We start from the raw sequence: 23244 nt of genomic DNA, 5'->3' as shown, positions 1-23244 counted from the left end.
TGCACCAAGTGGCATATGCACTGGGGCTCGTTTGCAGCAGCAAGAGGCCTTGATGTACTCATAGTCTCTCTCTGTCTTGATAGATGATAGGTAAGTAGATAGATAGATAGATAGATGATAATTAAGTGTACAGTGACTGAGGAGATAGCTCAGAAGGTATGAGAATAAAGACCTGAGTTTGATTCCTAGTACCCACATAAAAAGCCAGGCAGGGCCACATATGCCTGCAGCCCCAGCACTGAGGGGAATGGAGACAGAAGGGCCAGTGGGGCTCTAACTGACTAACTATAGAAAAAACAAAAACAAAACCACACAAGGAGCTTCAGGTCCAGTGAGAGGTTCTGTTCAGGGAGACATGGCCAAAGAGAGCCACAGAGAACACCTGATGACTTCTTGTGCACACCTGCACACACGTGCACACACCACATGCACACACACCACATACCAGCGCACACTGCTCATTAGCAAGACCCTCTAATACCTACAAACTGGGGTGTCTCTTCGGAGAAACAAACCACAGCCAATCACAGGGTTCTGAAGTGACGGCTACGCAATGGCCAGAGGTCTCGGCTCTTGTCACTGAAGAATGGGGGAATGTTCTCACAGGCAGGCATAGGAAATGCCATCAGCTTACCTTGAGGCCTGTCAGTCCCACAGCCTCTATTCTTTTGAAAAAAACATTTTATTTAAATTTAGTTATTTATTTGACAGAGAAAGAAGGAGAGAGTAGGACAGAATGGGTGCACCAGGGCTCCAGCCACTGAAAACAAATTCCAGATGCATACACCTCCTTGTGCATCTGGCTAACATGGGTCCTGGGGATTCAAACCTGGGTCCTTTGGTTTTGCAGGCAAACATGTTAACTGCTAAGCCATTCCTCCAGCCTCTACTTTTGTTTTGTTTTTTGTTTTTTGAGGTAGTATCACACTCTAGCCCAGGCTGACCTGGAATTCACTATGGAGTTTCAGGGTGGCCTTGAACTCACAGCAATCCTCCTACCTCTGCCTCCCGAGTGCTGGGATTAAAGGCGTGCATCACCACACCCGGCACCAGCCTCTATTTCTAAAAGCAGGGTCCAGGCTCGGGATCATGGACTCTGTGCACAGTTAGACCTGTTCAACCCCACGGATGCTGCAGGCCAGGATGGGGCAGGACCACCAGCTATTTGCAGATTGGTCCAGAGCCGGGCCACTCTGCTGGTGGATGGGCACCCTGCCCTGCCTGTGACTGGGCTTTCTACTGGCTGTGCAGACTGCTGCCAGCACCATGTCATGGCTGCAGCCTTCAGAGGAGGGAGGCTCTAGGCCATCCTGAGAGCAGAGCTGTGGGAGCCCCGTGGTCTCCATGTCCATCTTCCAACATGTTTGGGGAACACCAGCTGTACAGGCACAGACGTGTTTACCCGCTGTCTCTCCAGAGTGCAGAGCACACCAGGCAAACAGCAAGTGCTCAGCGACTGAAACCAGAAGAGAGAGCGTGGGGCTGCAGGGGAGGTGAGCTTGTGGGCTTCCATAAGCGTGCTGATATTTTGGGTCAGTTTCTGTTTATTCTGTAAGAACTTGGGTTGAGGAGATGACTCCGTGGTTAAAGATGCTTGTTGGCAAACCCTGCCAGTCGGGTTCAATTGCCCAGCCACCCATGTAAATCTGGATGCACAGTGGTGCATGTATCTAGTGTCTGTTTGCAGCGGCAAGATCACACACACACACATGCGCACACACATCACACATTAATTACAGTTTTCAAAAAGAGCTTAATATCTTTGGTATTCTCCTCTGTTGGAAAAGCTGAAGTGGGGACACCCTGTCCTGACCCACTCCTGGAAGTGGAAGCTTGTCACAAGTGGCAAAGAGTCCTATGCCTGCCAGGGACCCGCACGTCCCGTTCACCTGGACTTGCCTCCTCCATTCCCAGCTCCCTCCTTCCTTTAGAACTTGAGTGACACCTGTTTCCCTGGTTCCCTGAGCCAATAAAAGCATTGCCCTGACAGCCAGGCACTTTTACAAGGAGCTGCCAGGCTTGGGGTGGTGAGAAGCGGCGAGGCTGCCAGACGTGGTGGTGATGAGAAAGCCGAGAGGAATGCTCCTTGCTCCGGAAGCAACAGCTGCAGGGATCAGGGGCAGAGGGCGGGTAGCTCGGGTGTCACCGGGGCCAGGGCGGGAAAGGATGAGATGAACTGGCTGCTGCTGCCTGCCCTTCCCCTTGGGGTTCCCCTCAGAGGCAGCCAAGAGGTTCTCCACTCCTGAGCAGAGGTGGGAGGCCAGAGGGAGGCACACTGGTTCCTGGAGGGTTTCAGGTCAGTTTCCTCTAAGACTTTCCCTATTGCTTTAAACTCCTGAGCCAGCTTCCTCCTTGTAGACATGGAAAGAAAGGAGCTCCGGCACTAGCCTGGCCGGGCCAGCTGTGGTCCCCAGAAGGTTGGGACTCTAAGCCCCAGTCTCTGCAACCTGTGACATGGGTTGGAGAAGTGGCCACCCTAACTTGACAATACAGGTTTCATCTCCACCACCTCAAATTGCAGCCAGTGGGTATCCGAGGAAGACTGGCACCCCTTGGGTGGCACATTTGGTCTGTGTGTCAGTGGGGATGTCCTGGTGTCCCCTCTGCAGACCCACTTCCACAGTCCATGGTGAAGACAGCTAAGGACCAGGTTTTCACACGAGCCATTCACCAGTACCGTCCTCTTCTTCCGAGCCCTTGCCTTGGCCCTTTGCGGCTGGGCTGTGAGATGTACCTACCATGTGCTCCAGGTTGTAGGAACTATCCCTAAGATCTCAGCCTGGGGATCTCAGCGGGCTCTGGCCCATCTCACTGTCGCCAGCCCCACTAGCGGGGAACCTTGACCCTGATGGTACTGGTGGAGGTATTCAAGGTCTTAGGTGTACCTACCTCACCTTGATGCTTTAAGCCAACCAGAATGCATCAGCCTCTAGCTGCTTCCCACAGTGGAGACCTCATTTCCCCCTGGAGGAAGCTAGGCCTGCTGGAAACTTTCCCTCCTGGTTACATCCGCCCTTCACAAGAGATTTGGAGATTGCACCTGCCCTGTCCCGTCTGACTAAACAGTGCCCTCTCTTTCTTCCTTCCTCCTCCCCTCTCTGCCACTTCTCTCCTGCTTCCCCTCTTCATTTTCTTCTTTCCTTCTCTCTCTCTCCCTACACTTGTGCGCTCCACCTCTCAGTGAGTCAGTAAGTCAGTCCACCAACACTTGCGGCTCTCTAATGTGTCAGGGCTGGGGCATTACTGCTTTGGCGATTCTAAGGCCACGTGGGATCACCCGTGGGTGATTCTGGAAGTCGGGACCCACCGACCTGGGTGTCCTCTCACCTGCACGCGTGCCTCTGTGAGCTTGGTCCTCTGCGCCAGCTCCTCGCGGGTGTAGATGTCCGGGTAGTGGGTGCGCTCGAAGGCCTTCTCCAGCTCCTCCAGCTGCTCAGCCGTGAACGTGGTCCGGCTGCGGCGCTGCTTGCGCTTCAGCGGGAGGTCGGGCTCCGACTCCACATCCGAGCCCTCGTCCAGCCGGTTCCCTGCAGCCGGGGGACACAGCGGGCTCAGTGAGACGAAGGGCACGGGTCACATTTGGGCCCACCTTTGAACATCTGGGCATCAGGTGCCTGCCAGGCCCCAGCAAGAAGGGTGCTCACCACAGCTTCCCTTGGTAGTGAAGGGCGAGAAGTCCATCCCTAGGGGTTCCGCTAAGCCCTTTCTGGGAAACTCCGTTGTTTGCAAAGTCAGTCCCCTCCCATTGGGTATTAGATTATTGGCAGCTACACAGAAGGGTACTCATCACTGGGGAGGTGGGGAATGTCTCTGTGGGTAAAGTGCTTGCCCCACAAACATGAGGACCTGAGTCCCATCTCCAGAACCCGCATGGACGCTGGGTATAGTGGCATGTACTGGTCCCCATAATGGGGCGGCAGGACAGGAGGACCCTGGGCGGGGGTGGGGTTGCTAGCTGGCTAGTCTAGCATCATTGGTGAGCTCCAGGCCAGTGAGAGACCCTGTCTCAGAGGAGGTGGATGGAATTTCTGAGGCTAACACTCTGAGCTCCACATACATATGTGCACATAATGCATGCAGCACTTGATTGCAATGAGCACACATACATACATGCACACCACGCATGTGGGACATATGCACACATGCATAAAGAATTCACATTCACAGGAAGACATGTTCTAAAGGAAGGAGAATGTGGTCACTTGAATCTGATGTTCTCCATAGACTCAGGATCGAGGCCCTTCCCACAAGGAAACCCACCCATAAACACCCCCATTCGGAACACGGTGGGAACAAAAACAAATATAGCATTTCAGGCCGGGCGTGGTGGCGCACACCTTTAATCCCAGCACTTGAAAGGCTGAGGTAAGTGAATCAACGTGAGTTCAAGGGCACCCTGAGACTACAGAGTGAATTCCAGGTCAGCCTGGGCTAGAGCGAGATACCTTGAAATCTTGCCCCCACCAAAAAATATATACATTTCAGAGATGGAGAGGCGGTGCTAGGAAAGGCCTATCAGGCTGAAGGAAGAGCATGTTGCGAAGACCTTGCAGGACGGTCGTTGCACAAGGGACTGAACCTGCCGCCAGGGGCCAGCGGCACGTGGGGAAGAGGGGTGTGCGTGCATGTGTGTGCATGCGTTTATATATGTGTGCGTGTCTTGCTTGGTAACTTTCCACCTTCCTTTCTTTTTTTTTTTTTTAATTTTTATTTATTTATTTGAGAGCAACAGACACAGAGAGAAAGAAAGATAGAGGGAGAGAGAGAATGGGCGCGCCAGGGCTTCCAGCCTCTGCAAACGAACTCCAGACACGTGTGCCCCCCTTGTGCATCTGGCTAACGTGGGACCTGGAGAACTGAACCTCGAACCGGGGTCCTTAGGCTTCACAGGCGAGCGCTTAACCACCAAGACATCTCTCCAGCCCTCCACCTTCCTTCCTTACACTGAACCTGCTCCTCCCTAGCTCCCCTTGCCTCCATTCCTTCATCACGTCCATTGGAGACCTGTCCCAGCATCTTACTGACTACGGCCAGGCCTTCACTGATCTTGACGTCACGCCCCACAGCCAGGAAACCCATGGCAAGGGTGTCCTCGCTGCATCCTGCCTGTCATCACTGAGGGAAGACACCTAAGGTCAGATCCCTTTCCAGCCAGCCTGGCAGTTGCCTAACCCCTGCAGTGCCAATAAGAGCAGACCAGGGTGGGCACAGCTACCATCCTGTGGCCCCTCCCTCTTCCAGTGCCCCTGGATCTCAGAGCCAAATGTACCAGAGCCCAAGAAGTTTGTTCCTGAAGCTGGCCACATGGCCTTGGCGTTCTGATGGGACACCACCAGGAGTGCAGGCTCTGGAGCCCCAGGACAGGGGAGTGGGCAGCGTAACAAGTGTTGGCCACAGGCTCCCTCCAGCTCAGGCCTGAGCTCTGTGGATGGGAATCAGGGCTACTGGATGCAAAGCCATGGGCAGAGAACCCCCCTCAGAGCCTCGAGGTCAGAGAGAGGAGCCTCCACAGCCTGACTAGGCATCTCCAGTCAGCACGGGACAGCGTTGTCTCACAGAACCTTCTCCGAAGACCAAGAGAGGTTCTATGTATGCTGTCCAGTGTGTCCAGCGGGACCACAGGGCTATTGCCCAGAGAAACTGAAGGCATGAGCTTTTTGTGTTATTTAGTTTTTTAGAACAGAGTCTCGGGTAGCACAGGCTGGCCTAGAACTTGCTATGTAGCTGACAAATGACCTAGAATGTCTGATCCTCCTGCACTCTCAAGTGCTAGGACTCCAGATGGGCACCACTATTCCTGGTTTATGTGGTGGGGATGGAAACCAGTACTTACTGCATACTAGGTAAGCCCTCTACCTGCTGAGCTACATCCCCAAGCCATGATATTTAACTTTGCTGAGCCATTAAGCGGCTGATGTCTCCCACACAGGACAATTAAACACAACTCTTCTCCTTCCTGACATCTCAGCCAGGCCTGGGCTCAGAGCTCCCCATGGGCCACAGTATCCAGGCAGAATTTAATAACAGTGCTGGTTTTTAGGCTACTGGTCTCTGTGGTCCCATCCGCTCACCAGAAATGATGTTTGTGCCATTGACAAGAGCATAGCTTCATTGAATTAGGTTAATTTCATTTCAGTTACTAATTTGCACATGTGTATGCCAGGGTCTTTTGCTACAGCAAATGAATGCCCATCCGGCTTTATGTAGGCTACTGGGGTCTTAAATGGACCTTGCAAGCAAGCACCTTGAACTGCTGAGCCAACTCCACAACCTTTTGAATTTTTTTTTTCAACTTACTCTAATCCAGGCTGAACTGGAATTCACTATGTAGTCTCAGGATGGCCTCGAACTCACAGTGATCCTCTTACCTCTGCCCAGCTTGAATTGGGTGTTTAAGGTATTTCTGCATACAATGAAGATACAGAAGGAAGGGGCCTGGGGAATGTGGCTCGGTAGGTAAAGTGCTTACTTAGCGTGCACAGAGCCCTAGGTTTGATGGCCACATAAAGCGGGTGTGGCGGCTTATGCCTCTAATGTCAGCGCCCGGGACGTGGAGGCAGGACTATCAGGAGTTTAGGCCATCTTTGGCTGCATAGTGGGTTTTAGGCTAGGCTGGGCTACACAGCAGCCAGTCTCAAGGATGAAGTAATAAAATAAAATCCTAAGGAGATAACAATGGACTCCAGGACTGTGACCAAAACTGACCACAGGTGGATGACCCGGGTTTGCTTTCTGCTGGCTGAGAGGTAAACCTCAAGGTGTCCTATCTCAGCCTGCTCTAGTTTCCCTCCAGTCCTACCCCATGCTCCTGTTCTCCAAACCCCAGCCAGATTTCCAGACTCATCCTCAAATTCTGATCCAAGTTCCTCCCACCTCTTAGCTGGCAAGGGTCTGGGGACCTCTGTGGATCTGAAGCCCAGACTAAGGAAAGCAAAGTGAGGCTCTCAAGTCTGGATGGGACCTCTGGGATGAGGTGTTGCCATGACAACCCTCTGGATGCTGAGGAGAGCAAGTCCACAGAGATCCAGAGAAAACCTGAGAGCTCACAATTGCAATCGTTTTGTGACTCTTCAGTCCCGACACAGGATCCCACCCACTCCCTAGCCCAGCCCAGGGGACAGGACTCCCATTCCAGCCAGCCTCATCTGACAGATCTGTGCAGCAGAGACTTCTGCCTTGTTTACCAATAGGGAAGACAAGACTCAGAGAGCTTCAGTCACTCGAAGGGGGCCCACAGCCTGGTAGACCATGGGAAGAGGGATAGAGCAGGGGGGGATGGGGGGAGTTTGAGAGCCCCTGGGACAGCTGCGGTCTAGTCAGCAGTCTTGGTCTCGTGGATCTGAGAGAGTGATCCTGGACTCTGTCTTTCCCTGGTACGGGGCCTTGATCATGTCACTTCCTCTCTCTAGACCTTGCCTTTCTCAACTGTAAAATGAAGACACCATGTGTTCTTGCCTGCCTTACTGGGTATCTTCAGGACTGGAACAAAATACATGGGAAGTCATTTGGGACAAAAAGGGTACATGCACATGGGGCCATTTTATTAATGACGATGGTGGTGATGACAGAAGGGGGAGAAGGAAGGAATGAAGGGGGCCAAAGAACCCCAAGCCCCCTTTGCCCCTGCACCCTTGATTCGGTTTCCCATGCCTCATCCCCTTGGAGCCTCTTCCTCCCCCCACAGAACCCTCCAGCCTCCAGTTAAATCAATCCATAGTACTACGCGTGCACTGGGCACAGACCGGCCCTGCAGGCTGCGGAGAGTCCTCCACCAGGGAGATCTGCTGCTGATCTTGATGGAGCCTGGGCAGCTGGCGTGGAAGGGGGCAGTGAGGAGAGCAGACATGGAGCCACGTCTATTGAAGGGACAGCAGGAGTCTGGGAGAAGGCTGAGTGGATAAAGGCATGGCCGTGCAAGTGTGGAGACCAGAGGGGTCCAGGGCTAGTCTAGGACAGCGAAGGGCCCCTCTGGGTTCTGCTTAGAGGACTAACAGAGCCCACAGCCAGCAAGGAAGAGGCGTCACTCTCCTCTGGGGCCCCCAATATTTTTTATTTTCTAAAGGCAAGGTCTGACTCTAGCCCAGGTTGACCTGGAACTCACTTTGAGCCCAGGCTGGCCTTGAGCTCATGCCAATCCTCCTACCTCAGCCTCTAGAGTCCTGGGATTAAAAGCAGGGTCGACCACATCTGTCGTTTTTGTTGTTATTTTGAGATAAGATCTTATATATCCCAGGCTGGCCTTGAATTCATGGAGATCCTCCTACCTCAGCCTCCCAAGTACTAGAATTAGAGTTGTGAGCCACCACACCGGGCTTTGGAGGACCTTAATCCTATGGGCAAGAAACTGTCTGTTTTAGGAAGCTCAGGGTCTGATGGAGGAGGCATCACTCCTATGCTGGGACTTTCCAGTCCAAAGGGGGAAGCATGGCACTCAAGTGGATGTGCAGGATGGAGAGATATCAGACATCAAGACTGCCCAGATGCTGGGTGTGGTGGCGCACGCCTTTAATCCTAATGCTGGGAAGGCAGGAGTAAGAGGATCGTTGTGAGTTCAAGGCCACCCTGACACTACATAGTGAATTCCAGGTCAGCCTGGGCTAGAGCGAAAGCCTACCTTGAGCAACAACAGCAACAAAAGACTGCCATGTAACTGGCAGAAGCCTCAGACCCACCTGGGGACACCTGAAGGACAGCATAGGATGGCTGAGTCCCTGGGTTGATCAAAGCCAAGAGACTTCAAACCAGAGGGAGTCGATGGTAGAAGACGGAAGGTTGCTGGAGACAGATGGTGCTGCCTCCCTCTCACCTTGTTTCTGCCCACCTTTGGGGGTCTCTTTCCATAGCCCACCTTCCTCCAGGAAGCCATAACCAACTGCACCCAATCCACGTGCCAAGAATCCACACGCTTAGCTTCTCCACATAGGATTCCCCATTCACCTCGCAGCTTCCTGTGTAAATCAGCGGGGTTTCTCTGGCCTCCACCTCAGCCCTGGCCCCTGCTGTGGGTTGGGACCCTGTTCATCCAACACGACTCCCCTATAGAGGGTATCCCCTTGGCAGAGCTTCCCAAGCCTGCCCAGATGGATCTCAGCACCAGGCTGGGGCTGCTCAACCTTCTCATCAACAAACAGGGATAAGTTGTGTTTTGCCCTCAGCAGTGACTGCCCATGTCTGCAGATGGCTCTGCTGGTCTGTCAGGCCAGCAGGTTTCAGAGCATTGTCTGGTCAGCACACCGCAGGTGGCTTAGGGCAGTTTGGCCAATGACTGCAGCCTGGAAAAGTGACCCCGAGTGCCTTCTGAACTGACACCCTGCAGTGGTCACTGCCATCACTTGTGCCCCACGAGCTACAGTTTGCACGCCCTTTGCATGGCCTTGCCCAGCACCGTGGAGGGCCAGCAGGGACTATCTGCCTGCTTCATAGGCAGGGAGGTGGGAACCTGGGGCTCCCAGCCCCATCACAGACAAACCCTGCTGCAGCTCCTCCGAATTATAGACACTTCCTATGGTCCTAAACGTGTCGTGGCTTCTTCACCGGCCCCAGTCCTCTCTCTTGCTAGAGGAAAAGCCTTGAATACTTGGTAGCCATTTCTGAAGCTGACCACCTTGCGAAAAGCAGGAGGAAGGTGCCCACTACCCAATGCCCCATCACTCTCAGCCATTGGAAACCAGCAGGGACGTTGGTGTCTCGGGTCTCTCTACCCCACACCCCATCACAGACACTCTCCCCTCTCCTGCCACCTCCCAGCCCAGTTGTGATTACAGTTTAACATAGGCCCCAGCACAGAGCTGTGATGGAGAAATGAATCACATAATAGTTGATATGCGTTTTAATCAAGTAACTCGGGCAGAGCCGAGAGCTGGTGAGTGTGGGCCTGGCGTCCCTGAATACCAAACAGGCCTGGGCGCAGGCTTCGGAAAATAGAAAAGTCATTTGCTGCTCAGCTGGGGGGCCAGTGGGCCTGGGCCCCTCTGCGGAAACTGCTCAGCTGTAACCCTTGCACCAGGAGTGCTCGGGCCAGGTGGGTTTGCGGGAGCTGCCCGCACAGGGCAGGGTGGGGTGATCCACGGAGAGGAGGAGCTGCTGCAAGTGAACCTCCCTGGGGACTGAAAAGGTGTACCCTCCTGTCCACCTCTTCCCCTTGCATTTCTCTTCAGTGCCCATCTCAGCACTGGTACTGCCACGCAGACATACCTCAAATGCCCCCAGCCAAATACTACGGCCTGGAAACTGGGAATGTAGCTCCCCGCCCCAGTCCTGCCCCTCCCCCCCCCCAGTATGTCTTCCCTGCCTCTCCCTGAACTCCCCTCTGTGAGTGCAGGTTCGTGCACGCCTGTGCCCCTGCCCATCCCAGATCCGAGCCCCCTCCACCGGAGTACCCTCCCTCTGGGAGCATGCCCTCTTGACCTGGCTGGTTCCTGGAGGACACACACTTCTGACACACGAGGACTCTGAGGACATCCCCCCGCCCAGTATGAAGTCTTATCATACTAGGGAGCCCCCCCACCTTCCACAGCATATATGCTCATTGAGAATCTGTTTTGTTGTCTGTCCCCAACACTCTCCCAATAGCTGATACCACCAGCCCTCTGAGGATGGCTGCTTTCATCTTATCTGGCAACTGTTTACTGATGAATCTTGTGACTGGGGCTGAGGGGGCGCCGGAGTGTGTGTGCCAGTGATGTATGGGGATGGGGTGGGTTAGGACCTCAAGGCACACAGTGGTGCTGGGGACACACTGCTCTTCTCAACAGTCCAGTCTGCATCTGGATCAGCGAGGGGGTGGGGGGGTTGTGTTTGCTTTACTGACGCAGAACAGAACTGTCCACCTGACTTGTTTCAGATGTGTCCTGGGTACCTGCACTGTGTCCAGTGGGGGCTCAACGGTGAAGGGCTCGGTGCTGCCTTGGGGTGGAGGAAAGCCGGGGGGCTGCTCAGAAGCTCTGACCTCATTTCCGTCCATACTTGACTACTCTCTCCTGTGCACGTACACACACACATGCACGCACACATGCACGCACGCACGCATGCACACCCCATACCCTGTCCTGGTGACAAGGTCCCAACCACACAGTGGTCTATTCAGGCTGCACAGCTCAGTAGTCATGGGGCGGGGGAGGAACTCAGGAGCAGCTGGAGGGTCTGCTTATGCCCCTGGAATCCCACCCTGAGCAGATGGGATCTCCATTAACCCCAGAACCTACTGCCCTCCCCCATCCCACTCCTTGCAAGACCTGGGGGAGCAGGAATGTCCTGAGGCCTCAGGGCATCTGGGGCCTCCATTATCTCCAGTACCTGGTCCAAGTTTACATCAGGGTGGAAAAGGGATGTTCAGTCTTGGGGACCTGCCACGACCACTGTCAGTCAGTGAGGTGATTGCTACCCAAACATGAGGGCCTGAGCTTGGATACTCAGCACCCATGTACGTGCTGGGCGTGGTGGCCTGTCTGCAATGCAATGTCAGTGCTGTGTGCGGTAGTGCACGCTTGTCACCCCAGCTTTCATGAGCCAGAGATAGGAGGGTCCCTGGGGCTTGTTGGATAGTGAGTCTAGCCCAACCTGTGAGCTCTAGATTCAGTGAGACACCCTGTCTCACAAAAATAAGGTGGAAAGGGGGCTGGAGAGATGGCTTAGTGGTTAAGGCACTTGCCTGTGAAGCCTAAGGACCCAGGTTTGATTCCACAGTACCCATGTAAGCCAGATGCACAAGATGGCGCATGCGTCTGGAGGAGTTTGTGTACAGTAGCTGGAGGCCCCATGCCCATTCTTTCTCTCTCTCTCCTGCCCCCATAAATAAAAATAAAATATTTTTAAAAAATAAGGTGGAAAGTGATTTCAGACACCCAAGGTCCACCTCTGGCCTCCACAGGCACACACACAGACACAAACATACAAAAACAGAGAAAGAAGGAAGGAGGGAGGAAGGACACAAGGAACAGAAGCCTCTGGGGGAGCTGGCGCACACCTTCAATCCCAGCACTTGGGAGGCTGAGATAGGAGAATCACCTTGCGTTCCAGGCCAGCCTGGGCTAGAGTGAGACCCGACCTCGGAGAAACAAACCAAACAAGAAGAAGGAGGAGGGCTGGAGAGATGGCTCAGCAGTTAAGGCGTTTGCCTGCAACACCTAAGGACCCTGGCTTGACTCCCCAGCACCCACTTAAAGCCAGACGCACAAGGTGGTGCATCTATCTGAAGTTCATTTGCAGTGGCTAGAGGCCCTGGTGCCCATTCTCTCTCTCTCTCTCCTCCCCCCATCCACTTCAGATGATCTGCCACACCCATCTCTTGGTCCAAGTGAGGGGTGACCTTCACCATCCAGCAGGGGGTGCTTCCTGCATCTTAAGGGGATTCTTGGCCGGCAGAGGCTGAGACCCTGCAGTGTCTGCAGACCCCAAGAACCCAGAGCCAGACACACACCATCAGAACCCTCGATTCCTGAGAGGCCTCCCTGGTGGTGGGGATACAAATATGTTCTCTGGGACCCCAACCCTTTCCTATTTCACTCTCTCCCGGGAGGGAGGTGGGGTGTGGAAGGACAAGGAAACATTTGGGGGAAGCTGGGACTAGAATCCTTGCTTGTTCACAACTAAAGCCTTCCTCCTCCAGGCGTCCCCCACCTAACGCCTTCAGGTTGCAGTTTGAATTCTGAGCCCTGCAGATAATTCGCACCACAAAATGTGGTGCTTCCTCTGACCATGGCCCTGTGCTAACAGGTCTTGGGCACTAGAGGGCGCTGCTTCTACATAGTCCTGCCTGGAAAGGGCAGACGAGGAAGAAGGAAGCAGTACTGATGGAAAGGGTACTGTGTGGTTGTGTGGTCAGACACATTTTAAGTGAGCACCTCGGAGATGCGAATGAGCCCACACTGGAAGAGGAGCCGGACTTCAAATTCCCCTTTACAACCTCCCTGTGGCTTTATGACCATGTTGAAAATAATCACCAGTTTTCATTTACCTTACTCATTGGGAATTTGTTTTTGTTTTTTAAATATATTTTATTTATTTATTTGAGAGAGCAAAAGAGGCAGAAGAAAGAGAGAGGGAGAGAACAGGTGTGTCAGGACTTCCAACCACTGCAAATGAACTCCAGATGCATGCGCCCCTTTGTGCATCTGACTTACATGGGTTGTGGAGAATCAAACCGGGATCCTTTGGCTCTGTAGGCAAACGCCTTAGCCGCTAAGCCATCTCTCCAGCCCTGCTTCTTTTCTTTCTTTCTTGTTTGTTTTGTTTTGTTTCCGGTTGTTGCTGTTATTTTGTTTTGTTTTTTGAGTAGGGTCTTGCTGTAGCCCAAGCTGACCTGGAATTCACTACATAGCCTCAGGTTGGCCTCAAACTCACAGTCATTCTCCTACCTCTGCCTCCCATGGTCCTGTCTGAAAGGGTGTGGCCAAGTGCAGTATCCAGACTGGGGGATGCTCAGATAAGGAGATCGGCCTCCCACAGGCCATGGGTGCTGAACAGGTCATGTCTAAAGCAGCAACAGTGATAGAAGTGAGAAGACAAAGAAAAGAAGATGCTGGGCTGGAGAGATGGTTCAGGAGTTAAGCCACTTGCCTGCAAAGCCTAACAACCTGGGTTAGATTCCCCACTACTAAGTAAAGCCAGATGCGCAAAGTGGTTCATGCATCTGGAGTTTGCAGTGGCAAGAGGCTCTGGTGCACCCATTCTATCTGTCTGTCTCTCTTCTTTCTCTCTCTCTCTCTCCTTGCAAATAAATAAATAAATATTTTTAAAAAAAAAAATGCTGTAAGCAGAGGCTGCACCCAGGGCCAGTCAGCTCAACCAGCCACTACCCCAGACCCTGTCTTTCCTCTCATCTATAAAAGAAACCTGACAGGTTTAGGTTCTGATGGGCTGTGGAGCCTCAGCATGTCACTTGTCCTCTTGGAATCCTCCCTCTCCAGGAATGACATCCATTGCTGGACCTCCTCTCCCGGATACCTATGTAGCTTCAGGGCAGTTCCTTTTTAAAAAAATATTTATTTATTTTTTTGTGTGAGAGAGGGAAAGAGGCAGAGAGAGAGAGAGAGAGAGAGAGAGAGAGAGAGAGAATGATCATGCCAGGGCCTCCAGCCACTGAAAACAAACTCCAGATGCCAGTTCCACCTTGTGCATCTGGCTTTCGTGGGTCCTGGGCAATCAAACTAAGGTCTTTTGGCTTTGCAGGCAAACACCTTAACCGCTAAGCCATCTCTCCAGCCTGAAGGCAGTTCCTTTGAAAAACAAGATGGTGCCCAGCCCCACACCAACGCAGGAGAGTGACTGCATTTCCTGGGCCACGACCCCTCATCTGTGAAATGAAGAAGATGATGGCCCCAGTCTCCTACAGCTGTTTTGCCAAAGATGGGAGAAAGACTGTAAGATAGGGACTCGGTCCAGTGCCTGCCACGCAGCAAGGGCTCACTCAATGCCAGCTGTCATTACGGTGGTTACTGTCACTGTCAGAACCTCTGGACAAACAGAAGTTAGTTTGGGGCTGGGGACATGGCTCAGCAGGTCAAGTGCTTGCCATGCAGCCTGAGGAACAGAATTCGACCTCCAGCACCCGCTGAGTGCCAGGTGGTCTTGGTAGCCTGCCTGTAATCTCAGAAGACAGACAGAGATAGGAGGATCCCCAGAACAGACTGGGTGGCTAGGCTGCCTGAATCTGCAAGTGCTGGGTTCAAGTGACAGACCATGACTCAGCAGATAAGGTGGCGTGCCATTGAGGAAGACACCTGATATCAACCGCCTCTACCCACACGCATGCTCACCCAGACACACATATGCTCACATACATGCACCACACATACAAACATGCATTCACATATCCCTCACCACAAACACATACGAAAGAAGGAAGTGGGGGGGGGGAGAGAACTTAAGTTTGCTTTATGTCCTCCATAGACAACACTCCCTGGCCACAAAACACAAAAGCAAGGAGTGAGTGAATAAATGAATGAATCATCATTTTCACAGGATGCAAATGGCACCTGCAGAGGAACAAGAAGGGACTTCGGGTCAGGGACACTTCAGGTTCACAAATGCTGCAGACATTAAGGGACCAAAGGAGGGGACCGGCCCTCACGAAGCTGGAGTGTGGACAGTCTGGAGAGATGTCTCCGTGGGGGAGGGGCAGATGAAGCTGCCCACTGTGGACAGAAAAGGCAGCCCCGACACAATGCCACTGAGAAAGGACCTCCTCAGCCCTCCCTCACCCTGTGCCCCCTGCTCCTCAGCTTGGGGGCAGAAGGTGGCAGCCACTTGGACCCATGCGTACTCTGTCCATCTGGCCCTGTCCACCTCAGCTCAGCCTGAGGCAGCTTGATGTTTCAATGTGGGTGCTGCACCTCGTAGACTGGACTGTGTGGTCACCACAGTGCCCTGCAGGTGTGTTCTGATCTTAACCCTGTGGCTCCTCCTTCAAGCAACTCATCTCAACTTCCTGCAGCAGCTGAGGAAGTCAGGACCACTGCTGGCCCCAGCTTACATGGAGACAATGGAGGCTCAAAGGGGTCAAGAGCTCCAGAACCATGACAGGGGAACCCAGGCGGCCAGCTTTAACCATCAAGGACAGTCCAGGTCCTCCTTGCAACAGCCCAATGACCCCAGGTCTATATTGTGGCGGAGATGATGGCATGCAGCCACCCCCTGCTGTCTAACACTGACAGTCCCCCAGGCTAACCGCTTCCTCCAGGAAGTCCTCCATAACCACCATGCCAGAAACGGGATTGAGGCCCTGCAGCATTTACCCTTCCTGCCACCCTCTGAAGTGGGAGATGAATGCTTAGTATTGGTGGATTGGTTGTTTTTTGTTTTTTTTTTTTAAATAAAAAGCACTTTTCTCTCTTTTTAAAAATTATTTATTAGGGCTGGAGAGATGGCTTAGCGGTTAAGCGCTTGCCTGTGAAGCCTAAGGACCCCGGTTCGAAGCTCAATTCCCCAGGACCCATGTTAGCCAGATGTAAGGGGGCACATGAATCTGGAGTTCGTTTGCAGTGGCTGGAGGCCCTGGCGTGCCCATTCTCTCTCTCTCTCTCTCTATCTGCCTCTTTTTCTCTCTGTCACTTTCAAATAAATAAAATAAAATAAAATTATTTATTAGACACAGAATGAGATACAGACAGAGAGAGAATAGGCATGCCAGGGCCTCCAGCCACTGCCAACGAACTTTAGATGCATGCCTCATCATGTGCATTTGGCCTATGTGGGATCTGGAGAATCAAACCTGAGTCCTTAGGTTTTGCACAAGCACATTAACCACTAAGTCATCTTTCCAGCCCTTGGTGGTTTCTTTGAGATAGAGTCTCACTATGTAGTCCAGGCTGGCCTGGAACTTACAACCCTCCTGTCTCAACCTCCTGAGTACTGGTACCATAGGAGTGTGTCGCCATGCCCATCAGCGCCTAGTTTTTATTTATTTATTTGCAAGCAGAGACAGGGGGATGGAGGGGTGGGCATGCCAGGTCCTCTAGCCAACAACCTCCAGATGCATGTGCCATTGCACCTGGCTTTAACGTGGGTACTGAGGAATCAAACCCAGGTGGTTAGGCTTTGTAGGCAAGAGCCTTAATTGTTAAGCCATAACTCCAGCCCAACACCTAGATTTTTAAAAATTGCTTTAACAACTTTATTTGCACATGTACGAGTGTGCGTGCGTGGGGGGGAGGGGTATGTCAGAATGTCGTCACTGCAAAGGCTCACCAGGCGCTTGCACCACTTTTGCATCTGGCTGTATGGGTGCCGAGTATGGAACTTGGGCCCTGAGGCTTTTGAAGCAAGGGCCTTTAACCACTAAGCCATCTCTCCAACCCCAACACTTAGCTTTTGAAAAATATACATATATATATTTTTTAGATTTATTTTTATTTATTTATTAGAGAGAGAAAGGGAGGTGGAGAGAGAGTGAGAATGGGCATGCCAGGACCTCTAGCCACTGAACATGAACTCCAGACACAAGTGCATCTGGCTTATGTGGGACCTAGAGAATAGAACTTGGGTCCTTTGGCTTTGTAGGTATGTGCCTTAACCGCAAAGCCATCTCTCCAGCCCCAACACTTAGCTTTTAATGGGTATGTTCTACTTGCCAAAAACACCTTACCATTCAACTATAAGAGGGTTATTTGAATTTCTCAAATGTGGGAATTGGTCTTCCCCTCAGGCTAGGGGCTTCCCCTAGTAGAAAATGGGTTTCTGGGAGGATGGGAACTGAATTTCTTATATTATCTGAGTGTTGTTAAAGGGTGGGGTCCTATCATTCTAGAATGTTCTTTCTAATGGTGTTAGGGATGGAACCCAGAGCCTTGCATGGGGCAGGCAAGTGCTCTACCACTGAGCCACACCTCTAATGCTTTAGAATGTTCTTACTAACAGCTTTTAGAAGACGATGCCGGGCCTGCTCACCACAGCTCAGCACTGACTCACACTCCCCCTTTCACAGCTCCTTCCCCACGACTCTGCCTCCTGCTCCCCTCTGAGGATTCACCTCTACCCATCTGGCTACCATCCATCCTCACTCTCCACTTTTGTCAAATAGGCATCACAGAAAATTCTGGAACTGGGCTGGAGAGATGGCTTAGCAGTTAAGGTGCTTGTCTGTAAAGCCAAAGGACCCAGGTTCAATTCCCCAGGACCCATGTATGCCAGCTGCTCAAGATGGTACATGCCTCTAGAGCTCATTTGCAGCAGCTGAAGGCCCTGGTGTGCCCATTTTCTCCTTCTCTCTACCTGCCTCTCTCTCTCTCTCTCTCAACTTAATTAATTAACTAATTAATTAATTTTTTAAAATTCTGGAACTGGGCTGAGGAAATGGCTTAGCAGTTTAGGTGTTTGCTTGCAAAGCCTAAGGACTCCCATTGGATTCCCCAGCGTCTACATAATCCAGATGCACAAGGGGGTGCACGCCTCTGGAGTTCATTTGCAGCAGCTGGAGGCCCTAGTGTGCCCATTCTCTTTCTCTCTTCCTCTTCCTTTGTCTCTCTCTCTCTCTCAAATAAATAAATAAAATATTTTAAAAACAACTTTAGCATTGCCAGGTGTGGTGGCACATACTTTTAAACCTAGCACTTGGGAGGCAGACGTAGGAGTATCACCATGAGTTCAAGACCACCCTGAGACTACCGAGTAAGTTCCAGGTCAGCCTGGGCTAGAGCGAGACCCTACCTGGAAAAACAAAAACAAACAACCAAAAAGAAAAATTTGGAGCTGACATTCAGTTGCCCAAGGAGGTGCCCGGAGATGCTCCTGCCTTCTTCCACTGATATCACCAAGCCCTCCTGGCAGGTGGCACAGATGCACGTGGACCAAGCCAAGTGCTGGCTGTCCTCGTAGCGTCTGCTTAGGCTTAGGGCTTAGCCCAGACTTGGGGGGAAGTACACAAGTACAAGTGTCACCGTCACCCCTAGAGCAGCTTCCTCCAGTGCAAGTGGGGCTCCCTTCCTAGAGACAGGACACCCTGGGACACACACATACGGGAAGTGACTTCACTCTCTGGACACAGCAATGCCAAAGTCACTGTCCCCGAATGCTGGCTCTCTGGGCTTCGGGGGGTAGGGGGGAGGCTGGAGAGAGATGGCTAAAGGGAGGATGGTGGCAGGGGAGGTAGCAGGAAATCACTCCAGATGTGGTGGTGGGTCACAGACTATGTCAAGATGGCCAGTTCAGAGGAGTTAGCATGTTCCCAGAATGTTACGTGTCTGCAGTGACAGATATAGGAATCAGGTGTCCTATGCCTGCACTGAAATGTTACCACACTCCATAAATATGTATAGTTAGTATGTGTCAATTAAAAATGAAAAGGTATGCCAGGCGTGGTGGCGCATGCCTTTAATCCCAGCACTCGGGAGGCAGAGGTAGGAGGATTTCTGCGAGTTCCAGGCCACCCTGAAACTACATAGTGAATTCCAGGTCAGCCTGGACTAGAGCGAGACCCTGCCTTGAAAAACAAAAACAAAAATAAAAGGTATGTTTTTAAGGGCTTATTTATTTGTCTATTTGAAACAGAGAAAGAGAGAGAGAAACAGGAAGTATGGGCACACCACAGCCTTCTACTAAGTAAATGAACTCCAGACACATGCACCACCTTGTACAACTGACTTCACATGGGCACTGGGGAATCAAACCGGGCCACCCGGCTTTGTAAGCAAGTGCCTTTAACCACTGAGTCATCTCTCCATCCCTAAAAAGTATTTTTAACAGTTTCAAATAGAGTCACTGCAGAAACCTCTCCAAACTGCACCCCACCTAGATAAGAAGAGGTTTCCCAGGGGGCCTCTGGGATATTGGGATTCCAGACTGGGACCCTGAAGTTCTACCAACTTGGTGTGTGACTTTTTTGAGTCTAAGACCCTCTCTGAGACCCATCCCTCCAAACGAAGGGGTCTCTCCTGGGTCTCAAAGATGGACCGTGGGCCTGGACTTCCACGCTCAGCATGGCGTCTGCTATGCAGGAAGGCAGACTTTCAAGACATGCCTACTGCCTTGCCTGAGAAAGAACTGTGAATTAGTGGGGGTTGAAGAGATTCCAGAAGGAACCCGGGATGCTAACTTGGAGGTGCAGAGCAAGTCACAGGGCACTGAGGTCATGTTTCCTACTGGGAGGTGAAGGACTTGGTCTGTCACATGCTGTTGGGGCCAGTGCTGACCCCTAAGCCCCTGCTTCCCCTGACCCCTAAGTCCTTCTTCCTCTCTTAAGAGGAGGGAGGGAGAATGCTCTCCTCTCCCCTCCTCTTCTCCTGGCCAGTCCTGGGCCCCTTGCATGTGGCTGGTCGCTGGTCAGCCAAGGCCTTTCATGGCGCATTCCCCACACTGTCCCCTCCCCTCCCCCCTCCCCCGGCAACCCTTCCCATCAGGGCTCCATCAATCCAGGCTGCCCAGCCCGCTCCAGCTGGCCTGGCCCGGCCGTTCCCAGGCCGTGCAGGTCCACAGTGGAAGGTGGTGGAAAAATGTGGACAAATTTCTGATTTGCAACACTCTGGGAAAGAGTTTATTGCCATTGTTTGAGGACGAATGTATAAATAAAGCGACCGACGACGGCAGGGGAGGCTGATGAGAGGCAGAAAACGAGAAATTTTATGGCCATAAGGAGCGTACTCTAATGGTGATTTCTGAGGCAGTGGACCATGCTAGTTACTTAGCCAAATGATTGCGGGAAGCTGGGTGAGGTGGCTTATTTCTTAATTACTGTTATGTCTTATGTCACATGGACGTCCCTGACCGCCCTGAAAGACATAGGCCTGAGCAGACATAGGGCAAGAACCAGGTCCTGATGCTAGATTGCTGGTATGGCAGTGGGGACAGCTGAATGAAAGCAATCATCTGCCCTTTCCAGAGCAGGAGACCTGGGTCAGCCATCTCAGACTATCCTGGTCCAGCTGCCTGCCCCCAGGGAAAACACTATGAGCATAGGAGAGATTTGAACTTGGGGCTGTGCCTTTAGTATGTTAACTCATACATTCCAGACTCTGATGGTGAACATGTGTGTAGGCTGGGATCCAAGCTCACTCTAAGAGAGGCATAGAGCACACGACTTGCTTATTTCTACCTCCGAAGCTACTGGCAAGAGGGAGCCAAGGGTTCCCTTGGAGCTGCCTGGCTGTGAGTTTGTTAAGGACCCAAAGGGCAGCAGCAGGGGAGATGGTCAGGATGGGAAGGGAAGGGAGTCACAGCCCTGGCACATTGTGTCACCTGGACAGGTGCATGGCTTCTATGAACCTGTCTATCAAAAAAGAGGTGGGCCTAGCATCGTGGTGAACGACTTCAATCCCAGCACTTGGCAGAGGTAGGAGGATCACTGTAAGTTCAAGGCTGAAAGGCTAACCTGAGACTACATAGTGAATTCCAGGTCAGTCTGGGCTACAGGGAGACCCTACCATGAAAAACCAAAAAGAAAGGTGGACTAGAGAGCCCCTCTGAGGAGATAACATCTTAGATTGTATAGTAAATCCTAAAATGCTCATGGAGGTGGTGGCTGGAAAGATGGTTTAGCAGTTAAGGCACTTGCCTGTGAAACCTAAAGACCCAGGTTTGATTCCCTAGTACCCATGTAAAGCCAGATGCACAAGGTTAGCATGTGCGTTTGGAGTTCATCTGCCGTGGCAGGAAGGCTGGCATGCCCATTCTCTCTATATATCTTCCCCTCTCTCTCTCTCTGATAAATAAATAAAATAAAGTATTTTTTAAATATTTAAAATGTTCACAGAGTGGGTGAGGTTGGACACTCGGTTGCTCTGTCTGTAAGGCAGTGACAGAGGGAAGAGGTGGGTGGCTGTTGACCGAGGGACTTCTCTGTGATGTGGTAGGAGCTGAACATGTATTTAGGATCTTCAGTCACCTTATCATGTTCAGGGCGGTGCTCATCAGTAAGTCCTGGGAGAGGTGTGGAGACAGGCCCAGACCACCATAACAGTCCAAACCAAGGGCGGGCCAGCAGATCTGGTTATGCTGTTAAGTATACCAAGTGTCTCCCAGCATCTCCTACCCCAGTGGCTCTCAAGCTTCCTGCATAGGGATGACCTGGTAGGTGTGTCAGAACACACAGACTGGGGAATTTCTAATGCTATGGGTGGAGCTCAAGGTGTATTTTAGGTAAGTTTCCAAGTGACACCTCTACTGCTGGTGGAGGCCACACTTTGGGAACTGCTGTTCTCTAGAGATTACCGAGGTATGAACCATGGCAACCACAAAGCCAGGCTGCTCTGTGGAGAAAGATCCATACCCAGGGCAGGACACAGAGCTGTCCTCCCCTACTGGAAGAGGAGAAACCCACTGGGCATGGTGGCGCATGCCTGTGATCCCAGCACATGAGAGGCAGAGGTAGGAGGATCTCTGTGAGCTGGAAGCCACCCTGAGACTACATAGTAAATTCCAGCCAGGTCAGCCTGGACTAGAGTGAGACCCTACCTCAAAAAACAAAGCACAGCCGGGCGTGGTGGCGCACGCCTTTAATCCCAGCACTCGGGAGGCAGAGGTAGGAGGATCGCCGTGAGTTCGAGGCCACCCTGAGACTACATAGTGAATTCCAGGTCAGTCTGAGCCAGAGTGAGACCCTGCCTCGAAAAACCAAAAAAAAAAAAAAAAAACAAAGCACAAAAAACAATAACAAAGCAAAAAAAAAAAAAAACCCACCAAAGCAAAACAAACAAACAGTAGAGGGCTAGAAAGATGGCTTAGTGGTTAAGGTACTTGCCTAACAATGGAGTCCAATGCCCCAGGGCCCACATAAAACCAGATACACAAGGTGAAGCATGCATCTGTAGTTTGTTTACAGTGCCTGGAGGCCCTGGTGCACCTATTCTGTTTGTCTCTCTTCTCTCTCTCTCTCTCTCTCTCTCTCTCTGCTTGCAAATTAATTTTTTTTTTAAGCTGGATGTGGTGGCGCACGCCTTGAATCCCAGCAGCACTAGGGAGGCAGAGGTAGGAGGATCGCTGTGAGTTGGAGGCAAGCCTGAGACTACAGAGTGAATTTCAGGTCAGCCTGGACTACAGCAAGACACCACCTTGAAAAAACAAAATAATTAAAAAATTAAAAAAGAATAGAGGTGGACGTGGTGGTGCACTTGGGAGGCAGAGGTAGGAGGATCTCCATGAGATCAAGGCTAGACTGAGAGCGACTACATAGTGAATTCCAGGTCAGTCTGAGCTAGAGTGAGACCCTACCTCAAAACAACAACAAACAAAAAGGCTGCATTCGAGACCACACTTGACACAGGCCAACTCTGTGAACAGTCCTGTCTCCAGCCCCTGGCTTGAATTATTTAGAAGGCCATGAGTCCACTCTGTAAGAACATGGAGTTTTGTTTTGTTCATTACTCTATTTCTGATGTCCAGAAGACAATCTGGCCTATGGTATTGAGTGAATAAATGATGGATCGCTTCCTCCTCGTGCCTATATCCTGGTCCCAACTTGCAGTGCCCCAGCAGATGCCTATGACAGTTTGCTCTTCAAACCAGCGTGACTGTAATTGTCAGTGGTTCTGTTGGGACCATCTTGCACAAGAATCTCATTAGCAATGTATATATGCAGCACCAGACACCGGGCATCCTGCTGAAAGCCCCAGCAAGCCAGCTTAACCGTGCCAAGAGGGCTAGAAGAGAGAAGCTTTGGATGCACGGACCCCACATCTGATCCCTCCTCTGCATCCCAATGTTTCATCCACTCACACTCCCCCGAAATGTAAACGCGGCGTCTTCACTGTGGCTGCAAACAGTCCTCTCTGCCCAGGACCCCTCATGCCCCCTGAACTCCAGACAGCTCACTGCAGT

General features: G+C 51.9%; 1 protein-coding gene across 2 annotated transcripts in view; it reads right to left on the bottom strand.

Moving 5' to 3' along the window:
- Positions 1–23244, bottom strand: part of Pax7 (paired box 7) — a 113946-nt gene that overhangs the window by 45452 nt on the left and 45250 nt on the right. For both annotated transcript variants that reach the window (XM_004657588.3, XM_004657589.2), the window contains exon 5: positions 3328–3527. In XM_004657588.3, the coding sequence (XP_004657645.1) occupies positions 3328–3527 (200 nt within the window). The remainder of the gene's footprint in view (positions 1–3327; positions 3528–23244) is intronic.

Source organism: Jaculus jaculus, chromosome 5 (assembly GCF_020740685.1).
Source record: "Jaculus jaculus isolate mJacJac1 chromosome 5, mJacJac1.mat.Y.cur, whole genome shotgun sequence".
In the NCBI taxonomy this organism is placed as follows: Eukaryota; Metazoa; Chordata; class Mammalia; order Rodentia; family Dipodidae; genus Jaculus; species Jaculus jaculus.
Note: the sequence above shows the minus strand (reverse complement) of the source record. Positions and strands in the feature narration are given on the sequence as shown.